The sequence below is a fragment of the Narcine bancroftii genome, chromosome 5, assembly GCF_036971445.1.
Source record: "Narcine bancroftii isolate sNarBan1 chromosome 5, sNarBan1.hap1, whole genome shotgun sequence".
Classification (NCBI taxonomy): domain Eukaryota; kingdom Metazoa; phylum Chordata; class Chondrichthyes; order Torpediniformes; family Narcinidae; genus Narcine; species Narcine bancroftii.
Genome location: NC_091473.1, coordinates 204,623,489 through 204,641,203, shown reverse-complemented (window position 1 = coordinate 204,641,203; position 17,715 = coordinate 204,623,489). Strand labels below are relative to the sequence as shown.

Sequence of the window (17,715 nt, the reverse complement as noted above, 5' to 3'; positions counted from 1 at the left end):
TGACTACTTATTCCACTTGATCCTATCGACCTGCACTCACTTATGTAAAGAACAGAAGGATGACAGGAGTGACTGTAGGTCCGATTAGAGATAAAGGTGGGAAGATGTGCCTGGAGACTGTGAAAGTGGGTGAGGTTATCAGTATTCACCAAAGAGAGGGACCTTGATGATTGTGAGGACAATATGGGTGGGGTACATGTTCTGGAGCACGTCGATATTAAGAGAGAGAATGTGATGGAGCAGTTCAAATGCATTAGGACGGATAAGTCTTCGGGTCCTGATGGACTATTCCCCAGGCTGGTCCACAAGGTGAGGAAGGAGATTGTTGAGCTCTGGCTAGGATCTTTGTGTCCTCGTTATCCACAGGAATGGTACTGGAGGATTAAAAGGTGGCAAATGTTGTCCCCTTGTTCACAAAAGGTAGTAGGGAAAGTCCAGGTAATTATAGACCAATGAGCCCTAATATCTGTGGTGGGCAAGCTGTTGCAAAGGATTCTTAAAGATAGGATCTATGAGCATTTAGAGAATCATAGTCTGATCAGGGACAGTCAGCGTGGTTGGTGAAGGGCAGATCATCTCTCACTAGCCTGATAGAGCTCTTTGAGGACATATTGATGAGGGTAGTGTGGTGGATGTGGTCTATATGGATTTTAGTTAGGCATTTGACACTTGGTTCCACATGCTAGGCTTATTCAGAAAGTCAGAAGGCATGGGATTCAGGGAAGTTTGGCCTTGTGGATTCAGAATTGGCTTGCCTGTAGAAAGCAGAGGGTTGTGGTGGAGGGAGTACATTTGGATTGGAGGGCTGTGTCTAGTGGTGTCCCACAGGGATCGGTTCTGGGATCTCTGCTTTTCGTGATTTTCTTATTAACGACTTAGATGAGGGGGTAGAAGGGTGGGTTTGCAAGTTTGGAGACAACACAAAGGTTGGTGGTGTTGTGGATAGGGTTGAGGAGTGTCGAAGATTGCAGAGGGACATTGATAGGAAACAGAGCTGGGCTGAGAAGTGGCAGATTGAGTTCAATCCAGAGAAGTGTGAGGTGGTACACTTTGGAAGGACAAACTCCAAGGCAAAGTACAATTAATGGCAAGATTCTTAGTAGCGTGGAAGAACAGAGGGATCTGGTGGTCCATGTCCACAGATCCCTGAAAGTTGCCTTACAGGTAGACAGGATCATTAAAAAAGCTTATGGCGTGTGGGTTTCATTAGTCAAGGGACTGTGCTTAAGAGCCGCGAGGTAATGATGCAGCTCTACAAAACTCTGGTTAGACCACACTTAGAAAACTGTGTCCAGTTCTGGTCACCTCCTGATAGGAAAGATGTGGAAGTTTGGAAAGGGTGCAGAGATTTACCAGGATGCGACCTGGTTTAGAGATTGTGCATTATGAGCAGAGATTAAGGGACCTAGGGCTTTACTCTTTGAGAGAAGAAGGATGAGAGGAGACATGATAGAGCTATACAAGATATTAGGAGGAATAGATAGAGTGGACAGCCAGTGCCCCTTTCCCAGGGCACTGCTCAATACAAGAGGGCATGGCTTTAAGGTAATGGGTGGAAGTTCAAGGCAAGTTCTGGGTTTTTTTTACCCAGAGAGTGGTTAATGCATGGAATGCACTACCTGGGACAGTGGTGGAGGAAGATACATTGGTGAATTTCAATAGATGATGAGGCAAGCATACGGAGGAATTTAAAGTGGAGGGTTTTGTGGGAGGCAGAATCTAAAGGTCGGCACAACATTGTGGGCCAAAGGGCTTGTACTGTTCTATCCCTGTACCTGTTCAATCTTAAACATCAAAATCAAGCATGCATTCACCACTTCAGATGGCAACTTGTATCCACAATCCCACCATTCTTTGCATGTTCTTCATAAACACTTCAAAAATCTACTATTTTTTGGACACAGACTGTCAATCTTTTGTTCATAGTTTTGCTATTATCTGATTCCACCTGCATTGAATTCGCCCATCGTTATTGAATGAAGATCTACTGGGACTGAAGAGGGCGTACAAAATCAGTGAACCGGTGCGGACTCGAAAGGCCAACATGGCCTGTTTCCGCTCCGTAAATGGTTATATTTCACCTTTCGCCCTTAACCTATGTCCACGAGCTTTTGTCTCACCCAACTTCAGTGGCAAAAGCCTGCTTGCATTTTATCTATCTATACGCCCCTTATAAATTTGTATACCAACATCAAATTTCCCCCCATTCTCTGTCACTCAGGGAATAAAGTCCTAAACTGTTTAACCATTCCCTGTAACTCAGCTCCTCAAGTCCAGGAAACATCCTTGTAAATCTTCTCTGCACTCTTTCCATCTTATTAATATCTTTCCTATATCTTTGGCTTGGCTTCGCGGACGAAGATTTATGGAGGGGGTAAAAAGTCCACGTCAGCTGCAGGCTCATTTGTGGCTGACAAGTCCGATGCGGGACAGGCAGACACGGTTGCAGGGGAAAATTGGTTGGTTGGGGTTGGGTGTTGAGTTTTCCTCCTTTGCCTTTTGTCAGTGAGGTGGGCTCTGCGGTCTTCTTCAAAGGAGGTTGCTGCCCGCCAAACTGTGAGGCGCCAAGATGCACGGTTTGAGGCGTTATCAGCCCACTGGCGGTGGTCAATGTGGCAGGCACCAAGAGATTTCTTTAGGCAGTCCTTGTACCTTTTCTTTGGTGCACCTCTGTCACAGTGGCCAGTGGAGAGCTCGCCATATAACACGATCTTGGGAAGGCGATGGTCCTCCATTCTGGAGACGTGACCCATCCAGCGCAGCTGGATCTTCAGCAGCGTGGACTCGATGCTGTTGACCTCTGCCATCTTGAGTACTTCGACGTTAGGGATGTAAGCGCTCCAATGGATGTTGAGGATGGAGCGGAGACAACGCTGGTGGAAGCGTTCTAGGAGCCGTAGGTGGTGCCGGTAGAGGACCCATGATTCGGAGCCGAACAGGAGTGTGGGTATGACAACGGCTCTGTATACGCTTATCTTTGTGAGGTTTTTCAGTTGGTTGTTTTTCCAGACTCTTTTGTGTAGTCTTCCAAAGGCGCTATTTGCCTTGGCGAGTCTGTTGTTTATCTCATTGTCGATCCTTGCATCTGATGAAATGGTGCAGCCGAGATAGGTAAACTGGTTGACCGTTTTGAGTTTTGTGTGCCCGATGGAGATGTGGGGGGGCTGGTAGTCATGGTGGGGAGCTGGCTGATGGAGGACCTCAGTTTTCTTCAGGCTGACTTCCAGGCCAAACATTTTGGCAGTTTCCGCAAAGCAGGACGTCAAGCGCTGAAGAGCTGGCTCTGAATGGGCAACTAAAGCGGCATCGTCTGCAAAGAGTAGTTCACGGACAAGTTTCTCTTGTGTCTTGGTGTGAGCTTGCAGGCGCCTCAGATTGAAGAGACTGCCATCCGTGCGGTACCGGATGTAAACAGCGTCTTCATTGTTGGGGTCTTTCATGGCTTGGTTCAGCATCATGCTGAAGAAGATTGAAAAGAGGGTTGGTGCGAGAACACAGCCTTGCTTCACGCCATTGTTAATGGAGAAGGGTTCAGAGAGCTCATTGCTGTATCTGACCCGACCTTGTTGGTTTTCGTGCAGTTGGATAATCATGTTGAGGAACTTTGGGGGACATCCGATGCGCTCTAGTATTTGCCAAAGCCCTTTCCTGCTCACGGTGTCGAAGGCTTTGGTGAGGTCAACAAAGGTGATGTAGAGTCCTTTGTTTTGTTCTCTGCACTTTTCTTGGAGCTGTCTGAGGGCAAAGACCATGTCAGTAGTTCCTCTGTTTGCGCGAAAGCCGCACTGTGATTCTGGGAGAATATTCTCGGCGACACTAGGTATTATTCTATTTAGTAGAATCCTAGCGAAGATTTTGCCTGCAATGGAGAGCAACGTGATTCCCCTGTAGTTTGAGCAGTCTGATTTCTCGCCTTTGTTTTTGTACAGGGTGATGATGGTGGCATCACGAAGATCCTGAGGCAGTTTTCCTTGGTCCCAACAAAGCTTGAAAAACTCATGCAGTTTGGCATGCAGAGTTTTGCCGCCAGCCTTCCAGACCTCTGGGGGGATTCCATCCATACCTGCTGCTTTGCCACTTTTCAGTTGTTCGATTGCCTTATATGTCTCATCCAGGGTGAGAACCTCATCTAGCTCTAGCCTTAGGGGCTGTTGAGGGAGCTGGAGCAGGGCGGAATCTTGGACTGAGCGGTTGGCACTGAAAAGAGATTGGAAGTGCTCTGACCATCAGTTGAGGATGGAGATCTTGTCGCTGAGGAGGACTTTGCCGTCTGAGCTGCGCAGTGGGCTTTGGACTTGGGGTGAGGGGCCGTACACAGCCTTTAGAGCCTCGTAGAAACCCCTGAAGTCGCCAATGTCCACGCTGAGCTGGGTTCGTTTGGCGAGGCTAGTCCACCACTCATTTTGGATCTCCCGGAGTTTGCGCTGAAGATGGCTGCATGCGGGACGGAAGGCTTGTTTCTTCTCTGGACAGGACGGCTTTGTAAGGTGAGCCTGGTGGGCAGCTCGCTTCTTTGCCAGCAGCTCCTGGATTTCCTGGCTGTTTTCGTCAAACCAGACTTGACATCGACATAGCCGCTCTCAGTGAAGTCCGCCTGGCAGATGTAGGCAGCCTCATCCAACGCACCCCTACAGCCGACAAGGTTGTCATCCTGGGCGACTTCAACGCTCGTGTCGGCAAAGACTCAGAAACCTGGCCAGGAATCCTGGGCAAGCATGGCTTCGGCAAGTGCAACGACAATGGGCGCCTCCTGTTGGAGCTCTGCGCAGAACAGCGGCTTGTCATTACAAACACCCTTTTTCAACAGAGGGACAGCCTTAAGACCACCTGGATGCATCCCCGATCCAAACACTGGCACCTCCTGGACTACATCCTGGTGCGAGAAAGTGACAAACGAGATGTGCTCCACACCAGGGTCATGCCTAGCGCGGAATGCCACACTGACCACCGGCTGGTTCGCTGCAAGCTCAACCTTCACTTCAAGCCAAAGCCCAGGAACAATAAAGCCCCCAGAAAGAGGTTCAATGTTGGAAACCTGCAGTCAGACGAAGCGAGAGGAAACTTCCAGGCAAACCTCAAAGCAAAGCTCGACGATGCAACCCGCCTCACGGACCCGTCCCCTGAAACCCTCTGGGATCAGTTGAAGACTACCATACTACAATCCACTGAAGAGGTACTGGGCTTCTCCTCCAGGAAAAACAAGGACTGGTTTGACGAAAACAGCCAGGAATCTTTCCTACATGAAGGTGGCCAAAATGGCACACTGAATTTATCTAAACCAGTGATTTTCAACCTTTTTCTTTCCACTCACATACCACCTTCAGTAATCCATATGCCATAGGTGCTGTGATTAGTGAGGGATTACTTAAAATGGCATGTGAGTGGAAAGAAAAAGGTTGAAAACCACTGCCCTAAACAAAGATGTGATGGACTACGGACTAGATGGGCCAAAACCCTGGTTGAGTGCCCTAAAATACACGTCAGAGAACCTTGCCTTGAACTGTGGAGACCTGTCCTGGAGGTGATATGGGTCCATGGAGCTTTGGGATCCATCTGTAAGGCACCACCTGGTCCTTAGGAACCAGAAGGGTGACATGAACAGCATTCCTATGTGTCTAGAAGAGTGTGGATGGGTTTTCTGTGCAGTGGGCCACGCGCACACTTGGTCTTGGGAACCAGATGGGAGAAGCGAGAATTTCTGCCCAGTGACCAAGGATTGCGGGACGGTCTTTCTAAGCAGTGGGCCACCAGTGCTTTGGCATACTCTCAGTAAAGAATCTCCCTGCACTGAGGAATCAGCAAGATGAAGTGAGCAGTCTTCCCCAGTGGACAGTAGAGTGTGATGTCTTTTGAAGAGGGTTTGTACAGACATGGCACCTCATGAACAGGTTTGGCCAGACATTCCTATGTATACATGAAGCACATGTAAACATGTTGGTGAAAAATCAATGTCAAGGATCCATGTGACGACAGTATGCAGTCCCCACTCCCCCAATCGTGCTCACCTCGAGGTGCTGTGGAGGTACATCAAGAAGCTGGCCAGTGCCGTGCTGGTGCACCTTGGGTTCTGAAGGATGGGGTTTGCCGTCACCACAACCAGCAGAGCCCGGCCTTCTCGATCCTTGTTCCCTGCAGTGCCAAGGGTGCAATGAGGGAGTGTCTGCAATGAGGGCCAGAGGACACAGTGGCGAGGGAAGGTGGGAGCAGAGTATACAGCGGCATCGGATGGGGGGGGTGGAATATAGTGACATCAGAGGGAGGTTTGGGTGTACGTTCCCATTACACACTCGGGGTTGGGTGTACATTACCATCACACATTCGGGGTTGGGTGTACATTGCCGTCACACAGTCGGGTGTACGTTCCCGTCACACACGGGTTGGGTGTACATTGCTGTCACACAATTAGGGTCGGGTGTACGATCCCATCACACGCTCGGTCAGGTGTAGTTGGGCATACGATTCCGTCACACACTCGGTCAAGTGTAGTTGGGCATACAATCCCGTCTCACACTCAGGGTCGGGCATACGTACCCATCACGCATTCGGGAATCGTGTGTACATTCTGTCACATACTCAAGGTCGGGTGTATATTACCATCATACACTTGGGGTTGGGTGTATGTTCTTGTCACACATGGGTCAGGGGTACATTCCTATCACATAATGGTCGGGTGTACATTCGTCACACATTCGGGGACGGGGTGGGTATACATTTCCGTCACACACTCGTTGTCAGGTGTACGTTCTCGTCACATACTCGTCAGATGTACACTCTCGTAACACACTTGGAGATTGGTGTACATTACTGTCACACGCTCGGGGTCGGATGTACATTACCATCACACTCTTGGGGTTGGGTGTACATTCCTGTCACACATTTGGAGATGGGTTGGGTGTACGTTCCCATCACACTCTTGGGAATGGGTCAATTGTACATTCCCATCACACACTCAGGGACAGTTCGGGTGTACGTTCCCATCTCACACTCGGGGACAGGTTGGGTGTATGTTCCCATCATATATACTCGGGGATGGAGTGGGTGTACATTTCAGTCATACACATGGGGAAGGGTCGGGTGTACATTTCCGTCACACACTTGGGGAAGGGTCAGGTGTACATTACTGTTACACACTTGGGGTCAGGTGTACATTACTGACACACACGGGGTCGGGTGTACATTCCTGTCACACACTCCAGGTCGGGTGCACGATCCCGTCACATACTCGGGGTCGGGTGTACAATCCCGTCACACACTCGGGGTCGGGTGTATGTTCCCATCACACTCTTGGGGATGGGTCGATTGTACATTCCCATCACACACTCGGATGGTTTGGGTGTACGTTCCCATCACACACTCTGGGACGGGTTGGGTGTACATTCCGTCACATACTTGAGGATGGGTGTACATTCCCATCAAACTCTACCTCTCTCCCCATTCCCTCGTCCAGCCCCAACCTACCTGGGAGAGCGATAATCTCGGAACGTAGTACATCCTGGTCAATATTGAGCCCACTGGATGGTGCAGTTTGGATGGAGAGGGCTTGGTCAGAGTGAAGGGTCTCAGGCCGCACTGTGGAGCCAGCATCACCTCTTTCCACGGTGTGCGGAGCATGCCACATGTCATCCGGCAATGCAGACGCAGAGATCCCCAGGTGTCGAGGTGAGAGCACTTGGCTTGGAACATGTGGGGGAAGCTCAGAAGATCGAGGGGATGGGATGTCAGAGTGTCGATGTGAGAGGATGTCGGAGGGTGAAGGGGAGGCGATGTCAGAGGGTGGAAGGGAGAGGATAGAGGGTAGAGGGAAGTGGATGTTGGAGAGTGAAGGGGAAGGGATGTTGGAGGGTTGAGGGGAGGCGATGGAGGGTGGAGGGGAGGGGATGTCGAAGGGTCGTGGTGAAGAGATGGAGGGTGGAGGGGATGGAATGTTAAAGGTACGAGGGGAGGGAATGTCAGAGGGGCAAAGTGAGGGGATGTGGGGTGGAGGGGAGGCGATGTTGGAAGTTGGAACTGAGGGGATGTTGGAAGTTGGAGGTGAGGGGATGTTGGAAGTTGGAGGTGAGGGGATGTTGGAAGCTGGAGGTGAGGGGATGTTGGAAGTTGGAGGTGAGGGGATGTTGGAAGTTGGAGGTGAGGGGATGTTGGAAGTTGGAGGTGAGGGGATGTTGGAAGAAGGTGAGGGGATGTCGGAAGTTGGAGTAGTGGGGATGTCGGTAGTTGGAGGAGAGGGGATGTCGGAAGTTGGAGGAGAGGGGATGTCGAAGGATTGAGGGGAGGTTATCTCAGTGAGTGGAGGTGAGGGGACATCGGAGGATCGAAGTGAGGCCAAGTCAGACAATGAGAGCAGATGGCCATCAGACACATCTCTCAGTGGGGGCTGGAGAACCGTGGACAATGGTGTTGAGAGGTCACCGGACAATGGGGTTGGGAAGACCCTGAACTGTGTGGGTAGGACATTCTCGGACGGTGGGGGTGGGGGTGGTAGGTCCTCAGATAGCAGGGGTTGGAGAACCGTGGATGATGTGTTTGGGAGGACATTGGAAAGTGAGGGTGGGAAGATCCCAGACTGTGGGTGTGGAAGGTCCTCAGACAGTGGGGAGTGGAGAACAGACTTTGAAGTTGGGAGGACCCCAGAAATTGGGGGTGGAAAGATCTCAGGTGGTGAGGTCAAGAGGTCTTTTGACGATGGGGATGGGAGGACCTTGGACAATGGGGGCTGGTGGACCTTGGACGGTGAAAATGGGAGGGCCTCGGATTGTGGGGTTGGAGGCTGTTTTATCTTGGATAGTGGAGGTGAGAGAACCTCAGACGGTGAGAGTGGGAGGACCTCAGACAGGGGGGTTGGAAGGACCTTTATTGGTGTGGGTTGGAGTATCTCATTTGGTTGAGGTGGGAAGGCATCACAAGGTGGGGATGAGACGACCTTAGACAGTGGAAGTGGAAGGACCCTGGATAGTGAGGTGGAGTGGATCTCGGACAATTGTGGTGGGAGGACAAAAGACGGTGGGGGTGGGAGGTCCTTGGACGATGGGGACAGGATGAACTCAGACGATGGAAACAGGAGGAATTCAGATGGTGGGGATGGGAGAACCCTGGATGGTGTGGGTGAGAGGACCTCGGACGGTGTGGGTGGGAGGATCTTGGATGAAGGGGGCAGGAGGACCCTGGGCAGTGGGAGGATCTTGGACAAGGGGACTGGGAGGACCTCGGACGGTGGGGGCGGGGGAGGGAGGACCTCAGACGGTGGGGGCGGGGGAGGGAGGACCTCGGACGTAGGGGGCGGGGGAGGGAGGATCTCGGACGGAGGGGGCGGGGGAGGGAGGACCTCGGACGGAGAGGGCGGGGGAGGGAGGACCTCGGACGGAGAGGGCGGGGGAGGGAGGACCTCGGATGGGGGCGGGGGAGGGAGGACCTCAGACGGGGGCGGAGGAGGGAGGACCTCGGATGGAGGGGGCGGGGGAGGGAGGACCTCGGATGGAGGGGGCGGGGGAGGGAAGACCTCTGTCAGATGGGATGGGAGGACCTCAGATGTTGGGGATGGGAGGACCTCAGATGTTGGGGATGGGAGGACCTCAGATGTTGGGGATGGGAGGACCTCAGATGTTGGGGATGGGAGGACCTCAGATGTTGGGGATGGGAGGACCTCAGATGTTGGGGATGGGAGGACCTCAGATGTTGGGGATGGGAGGACCTCAGATGTTGGGGATGGGAGGACCTCAGATGTTGGGGATGGGAGGAACTCAGATGTTGGGGATGGAAGGACCTCAGATGTTGGGGATGGGAGGACCTCAGATGTTGGGGATGGGAGGACCTCAGATGTTGGGGATGGGAGGACCTCAGATGTTGGGGATGGGAGGACCTCAGATGTTGGGGATGGGAGGACCTCAGATGTTGGGGATGGGAGGACCTCAGATGTTGGGAATGGGAGGACCTCAGATGTTGGGAATGGGAGGACCTCAGATGTTGGGGATGGGAGGACCTCTGATGTTGGGGATGGGAGGACCTCAGATGTTGGGGATGGGAGGACCTCAGATGTTGGGGATGGGAGGACCTCAGATGTTGGGGATGGGAGGACCTCTGATGTTGGGGATGGGAGGACCTCTGATGTTGGGGATGGGAGGACCTCAGATGTTGGGGATGGGAGGACCTCAGATGTTGGAGTTGGGAGGACCTCAGATGTTGGGGTTTGGAGGACCTTAGATGTTGGGGATGGGAGGACCTCAGATGTTGGGGATGGTGGCTGAAGGACCATGGCTCGCCTTGACACAGGTGCCCTTGATTGCCATTGAGCTGTTCCTCTCGTCATGGAAGCTTTCCAAAGCCAGTCCCCCTGGTTTCCAGACAAGCAGACCTCGTGGGATCCTGTTGGAGGCAAAAGGAGGGGAGTGGTGAGCAAGAGCCAGGCCTGTGGCTGCGAAGGAAACTGTGGGCATCCTTTTTGGTAACTGGACATAGCTGCATTCCATCTTGGGCTATCCGTGTCAGAGGGAAGTGGAGAAACTCTCCCCTAGCTTCCTCCCTTTGACACACCTGGGGTTCCCACTGCTGGATGGGTGGGCAGGAGGAGACTGCTTGACCTGCCGTGGGAGTGCACGAGTTCAAGCTCATTGCCCCGAAGTACAATGAGGGAGTTCGCATTGCCACTTGTTCCTTAGTACACTTGTTAGAAAACATAGTGCAGGGTGACAGAGAGGGATCGGTTAGAGCGGTGCAAGGGCATCGTTATTTTAGTGGTGAGATGCATTCAGGAGTCTGATAACAACGGGTGAAGAGTTTGGTTATCGATTTGCAGGGGGAAGGAGAATGGATTCACTTGTGTCTATTGCTCTCGTTACTGGAGGCTTGGTCTAATTGCAAACATTACCACCCCAACCCCTTATTTTTGGTAGTTCCACTGGCATTCACTGAGGTCCTGCTCCCTCTTCACTCCAAGAGGTCATCCTACTGGTCTTAATCTTGGTTTAATGTAGGACCCAAGATGGAATTTTTTCCCAGGTTTAGGACGAGGTTTAGGGCTGGGCTGTCAATTTGTATGCCTCTGTGTTTGCTCTCTTCTTCTCTTGGTCTCACCATGAACTGCCCATGACTTCATTCTCTTCAATCCCCTTAAAATGGCCCTTAATAAGATCCGTGCCCATCTTCATTTCAAGGATCTAATCTGATTTAATCTGGCATTCAATGTCGATGTCCAACATTTATTGGGTGATTTTATCATTTTTTAATGGCAGTGGAATGGTTGTATGTGTGATAAGTTATGTGGTGTGTGTCCTTCGGGTTAGGTTTAGGACTTGGTTTGTGGTTAGGATTAGGTGGTTATGGTAAGAGGGTTTAGGGCACGAATTATCATTAGGGATTAAGGGCTGGGTTTACAGTTTAGCGGGTTTAGGGTTGAGGTTAGTGTTTAGGTGAACATTATGATTATGTTTAGGGTTAGCGGGTTTTGGTCTTGGGTTGGCTACAGGCTTAGGATATTATGGTTATAGTTTGGCTTGGGGGTAAAGGTTAGGGTTAGAATTTAGGGTTATGGTTACGTTTAGGGTGAGGAGTTTGGGGCTCGGGTTAGGAGGCATCAGGTTAGGGGTTTGGGTCAGATTTAGGTTGAGGGGTTAGGGTTTGGGTGGCAAGGTTAGGTTGAGTGTTTGGGGGTTCAGGGCTCCAGTTTGGAGGTTAGGGTTTGGGTTAAGGTATCAGGGTTAGTTTGAACATTTTGTTGGTGGGGGGGGGAGGTTGGGATCAAGGAAAGGAAACATGTGCCACAAGGGGAGTCTCAGCAGGTCTTTTGGACCCTGCATCCAGTCTACATTGGTTCCACAGGTTGTCAGATCAGAATTGGGCCATTCAGCCCATTAAGCCTGCTCTGCCCCACAAACCATGGTTGACATATTCTCCGTCACAATCCCATTCTCCTGCCTTCTCCCCACAAACTGACCCCCTTACTGATCAAGAACCTGTCAACCTCCGCTTTAAATCCGCCCAATGACCTGGCCTCCACGGTTGTCCATGGCAATGAATTCTAGTGATGCAGAGGGAACTTCATTCTGTGTCTGACCCAGTCCCTGGGAGTGTGTGACGGAACAGTGTGGAGCGAACTTCACCCTGTGTCTGTCCCTGGGAGTGTGTGACGTGATTAATGGGATCATGAGGAAAACAGAAGAGGATCTGTATGGGATTTGTATGGGACTACTATTCATCAAGGCTTGATGGTATAAGGTAAAAACATCATGAGTTGGGACCGGAGAAGGAGTCACCCAGTACTAAGGAGTAACAGGAATGCAGGTGAGACCTTGTACGCTCAAGATAAGTTTGGCAATAACAAGCTGATGAGCAGCAGACTAACAGAGAAGGGTAGCAACAGCTTATTCATTGGACAATGTAATGGTATGATAATTTACTAAGTGCGTGTCCTGAGGTATAAAAAAAACACCACTTGCTGATATCGGGAGAATGCGCCTTCTCCAACTAACACTGTTAGTTGCAAGTGTTACAATCCGGTAATAAAGAACCTTGATTTCGACTCAGTCTGGTGTCTGACTCACTCATTCTCGAACAAAGCAGACCTAACAATGGTCAGCATGACCAAATGGCCTGTTTCCATGCTATCTGGCTCCAAAAATGAACATCTCATCCTACTTACTGACCAAATATCAGGGAAGCTGACCACCGAACCACAGTGCAGAAACAGGCAGAATCTAGTACCTGCTGAACTGTTATTCCATCTCGTCCCATGGACCTGCACCCGGACCTTAGCCCATTCATGTACCTCTCTAAATTTTTCTTAAATGTCAAAATCTGACCTCTTACCTTTTTCAGTGAAATCCTTGGTGTGCTCCTGTTGAGATACTTCTGAATGGCGCCCCGGGCTTGATGTTTCCTCTTGATCTCCAACCTCTCGTGATGTCCCCCCTTCACCTCCCTGGTTGGGTATGGTTGTAGCTGCTGTTAAATAATCTGACCTTCTCACCTCCCCTGCCTCTTTGATTTCCCGCACAGATGAGAAACTTGGCGCAGTGGGGTTGGCCCACTTCCCGGCTTTTGAGGGGCATGGCTTGTCCCACCAGCAATCCCGTGGGTTCAAATTTTCTGGGAGATTGGTGGGCCCCTGACAATGGTCCACTGGTAGCTGAGCTTGCGAGAGGCAACATTCTGTTGTCCGGGAGATGGTTGTCCCAGAGTATTCTGGGCTCTCAAACCATGACCCTTGCAGCGATGAGTTCAACTGGCCATCTTCTGGATAATCTGCCAATGAAGTATCAGATTGTTGTGCCCTGGCTGATGGCATTTTGCATTCAGCCAATGAACAATTGGCCCCAACCACCTCTGGATCTTGTTCCTTCTGGACTTGCATTGCTTTCAGTCTCACTGGTTCAGCCAGTGAATGACCGGCCCTTCTGATCTGTTTGGCCAAAGGCTGTTTGATCCCAGTGTCCAGTGCAACCTTCTCCCCCAATAGATGCTGAGCTCTTGTCCAGGGCTGATCCTGAGCAGCCAATAACTCTTCCTTCCTGGCTACCATCGTGCCCTGATCAGCTGCTCCAGGTCGAGGGTTCGTTTTTGGCGTGGTCCGTTCAGTCAATGAATGCACGAAACCGATTTCCATAGCACACTGCTTGGCCCGAGAATGGTCAGTCGTCACCTTCAGATGGGCCAGTTCAGCCAATAATTGTTGGGTCAATGAGGCTGGTTGGCCAAATGAAAGTTCAATCGTCGATTTTACTGTACTCTTTTCAGCCAAACTTATGCCGGGCTGAGGTTTTTGCTGCCCATTGGCGGCCAATGAGGGCATCTCTTCCGCCGTCTTTGGCGAGTTCCTTCCTGCCGCTGGCGGCTCAATCCCTTGGTCCAAGGTCGGGTCGCTTGCGGATTTCGCTGAGTTTCGTGCAGCCGTCGACCGGTGAGCCCCACGTTTTGGGGAGCCCACCCGCACCAGCGACTGCCAGCTCCTGGTTCTCGGTGAGCCACGACCAGCCAATGGATGCTGAGCTCCAGTTTGGGGCAACTTCCTCTCAGCCAATGAATGGCCCTTTGCCGCGACAGCCGCACCACTGGCTGCCAATGAACGGTCGGGTCCCTTGGGCGGGGCACACCCTTCTGTTCTACCTGACGCACTATTCACCTCGGCCAATGGTTGGCCCGAAGTCTGGGCAAATCTGGCGCGAACGAACACCGCCGGCTCGGAGTCGCCACCTGACTGGCTCGCCACCACCTGATTGGTGATGCCCTCAACGCCTTCCAAAACCTGCGCTTCTCTCCCATCAGCGCGTGGCAACGGGCTGTCATCCCCTCCGCCGCGCTCGACGTGGACCAGCCGACGCGTCCATTCCCGTTCGACTGGTCCTCCCTCTGGCGGACGATACCCTGTGGTGGAACCCTTGATCGGCATCTTGCTGCCGTTCCTCCGCTTGCTCCCGCCCGGGCAGCAGTCGGGCTTCCGTCGGCGGCGGCGGTGCAGCCAGGCCCCGCGGCGCACATGCCCACCGGCTCGCCAATGTCGCGCGGCCGGCAGTGTGACCGTGCGCGAGGCGGCGGCTGCGCAGACACGGCGGCCGCGCATCAATGCTGGGGCCTGAGAGGAAGTTTCCAGCAGCTCGACGTAGTCTCCCTCATCGCCCTCTTGAAGGTCGTCGTCACCGCAAGTTGAAGCCTCGCCGTCAGGAACATCATTGTCCCCATTCGATTCTTGCCCGTTGCCCAGGCTCCTCTTCAAGCTGGCCTCGGCCCTCGGCTCGGCATCAGCTCCATCGCCTGAAGGGCGTCTCCTCGTACCAATAGCGGGCGGGCGAGGCCCGGGTCCATCCTCGGGCTCGAGTAACGGGTAGACTACCTTCCTCCATGGTAATCTCTTCAGCCGGCCTCCCTCGGACGCCAGGCACCACTCGAGGCCGGGCCCACCATCAGCCAGGCGTCGGTTGACACCGTCTAGCCACTCGACGGTAAAGAGGTGAGGGTAAGAGGTCTCAGGCACCGCCTCTGACACCGGGCCTTCGGGACCAGACCACCTCAGTAACAAGCGAGCTCCTTGTCCAGGCTGCTGAGGAGCCAGTTGCAGGTAGAAATCTCCGGGCTTGAGCTGGCACCAGTCCAAGGCCGCCAGCTGGACCAGTACTTGGCCTCGCTGGCACAGAGGCCAACCGGCGTGAGTGAAGCGGCGGCCGACGTACGGCTCCTGCAGGGGGGTGGGGGGGGGGAGAGAGAGATAGAAGGGGTCAAAAGAGGGTGGAGAGAAGGGGTCAAGAGAGGGTGGGGAGAAGGGGTCGAGAGGGGGGAGGGAGAGGCAGGGATTAGATGGGGAGGGGTAGAAGAAGGTAAGAGATACATAATTTTATACGGATACATAATTCCCTGAAAGTGGCGTCACAGGTACTGGGGAGAGAACAAAGTGAAAATAATCTAAGAATAGAGTGGACCCACTGGTCTTTCCCTCGCTCTATTCTGATCAGCCTCCTTTGCTACCAGGATAGAGAGAGGATTTTACGGGTTGTGGCAGTGGGTGCAAAGGCTAGGAGGGTCTGGCGGAATATGAGCGAGAGAAGGCTTTATTCTGCCTGTACATAAGCGCGGTGTAGGAGGAAATTTGACCTGGTTAAAAAGAGCCTTAGGCAAAAAGGAATTGATTTACCCTCCTTCACCTGACAATGGAAAGAAAGTTTTTTAGGGATCCAGGGAGGCAATGTACTTTGTTAGAACTCTGCCACGCATCGGGATTAAATGTAAATAAGGTGGAAAGGGAATCAGGGGAAAGATGGACCGTAAATATTGTAATTCTGAGGAATACGAGAGGGGTATGTGGTTTTTTTCCATAAAGTTAGTTTAAAGATGAATGCATATTAGAAGTAAGAATGAATACAGGGAGCTCAAGGAAAGGGAGGTAGATGGGTGCATTACGCACGTCTCAAAATGGCGGGGGATTGGCACCAATAGCTTGGTTATTGGTGCCGGGGAGAGGGGGGGGTGAATAAAGATTAACTGGGAGGGAAAAAAAGAGGGAGGAATTTATGTGGTGTTTTTTGTTTTGCTATCAAGGAAATTTAATTAACGGTATTTTCAGATGTACGAGGGTGGGGGGGGGGATAAATACAGACTCTTATGTTACATGCATGTTAAAAAGGATTATAATGTTTGTTTGATGAGTCTATGAAAATTGAAATAAAATATTCACAGGTAGACAGGGTCATAAAGGGAGATTTTGGTGCGTTAGCATTTGTCAATCAAAGTATTGAGGATAGGAGTTGGGATGTTATGGTGAAGTATAAGACTGGTGAGACCAAACTTGGAGCATCATGTGCCATTTTGGTCAGTTACCTGCAGGAAAGATAGCATTCTGACTGAAAGAGTGCAGAGAAAATTTACAAGGACATTGTCAGGACTTGAGGAAAGTTTGGGATTTTATTCCTTGGGGCATCAAAGAACAAGGGGAGATTTGATCAAGGTATACACAATAGATACAGGCTTTTCCCACTGAAGTTGGGTGAGACAAGAACAAAAAAATGGTGACACTGCCAGAGCTACTATAACGGCAGCACTGCTGGTATGGACACGGCAAGAGCAGGGAGCAGAGACATAGTGCTCCTCTGCAGGATCCAACTGCCTGGTCCTTATGCCATTGGTTCCACACAGACTTTAAACAGCCTGTTAAAGGAGCAGACAATGTTTTATTTAAAATCCTGCATCTGTGAGGTCTGTGCCTGAGATGGCAATGCCTGTGCTCGACAGCGGCCATGAGAGTTTGCACACTCTACAGGAGCAGCACAGGGCACCAAAAATGGGGAGAACACACCCTGTTGAGAAGGAGATGACCACATCAGTGTCTGAAGGACCCCCAAAGACTGCAGGCTATTGGCGACTTGCAGGCTATTGGGCACTGAAAGTTTCTGATCATATCAGAAGTTTGGATCTGGAGCTCAGTATTGCCAACGGATAGAACAGGGATCTGTGCAACTCCACAGTCTGCACGAGGGCTGGAGGTGAATCCACAGACACTGAGTGACTCTGAAGGGACTGCTTCTCTTTCTCTTACTGTAAGGGGTGCCGGGCAATATTAAAGGTGACTTTGTCAAAAGACTAAAGGAAATTTTATGTAATATTACATGTCGATAAAAGAATTCTTGAACTAGAGGACATAGGTAAAGGGAGAAAGGTGAAATGTTTAAGGGTAACATCAGGGGGATCTTCTTCATGCAGAGAGTGTGGAATGAGCTGCTGGTGGAGGAAGGTTTCGATTTTTAAGAGCAGATTGGGCAGGTTCATAAATGGGAGGTATATGGAGGGCTGTTGTCTGAGTCCAGTTCAATACTACCAGGCAGAGTAAACAAATATTGGTGAGGCCAAACTTGGAGTATTGTGTGCAATTTTTGTCACCTACCAACAAGAAAAATAGCATTCTGACTGAGAGTGCAGAGGAGATTTACAAGGATGTTACTGGGTTTTGAGGTATTGAGTTACAAGGAAAGTTTAAACAGGTAAGACATTATTCTCTGGAGTGTAGTGGTTAGCACAATGCCTTTAGAGTGCCAATGACCCAGGTTCAAATCTGTCGCTGTCTGTAAGGAGTTTGTATGTCCTCTGTGTCTGCATGGGTTGAGATGGAGAGGGGGATTGGAGGGTGGGTATGTAGGATGAAATGGAGAGGGTATGGGGTATATGGGGAAGGTTATATGAGGGATCAGAGGTGGGGATGAGATGGGGAGAGGGATTGGAGGGTGGGATGAAAGAGGGATAGGA

General features: G+C 51.3%; 1 protein-coding gene across 8 annotated transcripts in view; it reads right to left on the bottom strand.

Annotated features, from left to right (window-relative positions):
* Window positions 1-17,715, bottom strand: part of LOC138764627 (uncharacterized) — a 120,547-nt gene that overhangs the window by 51,367 nt on the left and 51,465 nt on the right. For all 8 annotated transcript variants that reach the window (XM_069940782.1, XM_069940784.1, XM_069940783.1 and 5 more), the window contains exons 3-5: window positions 12,799-15,160; window positions 7,459-10,359; window positions 6,006-6,129 (exon numbers count right to left, since the gene is read on the bottom strand). In XM_069940782.1, the coding sequence (XP_069796883.1) occupies window positions 6,006-6,129; window positions 7,459-10,359; window positions 12,799-15,160 (5,387 nt within the window). The remainder of the gene's footprint in view (window positions 1-6,005; window positions 6,130-7,458; window positions 10,360-12,798; window positions 15,161-17,715) is intronic.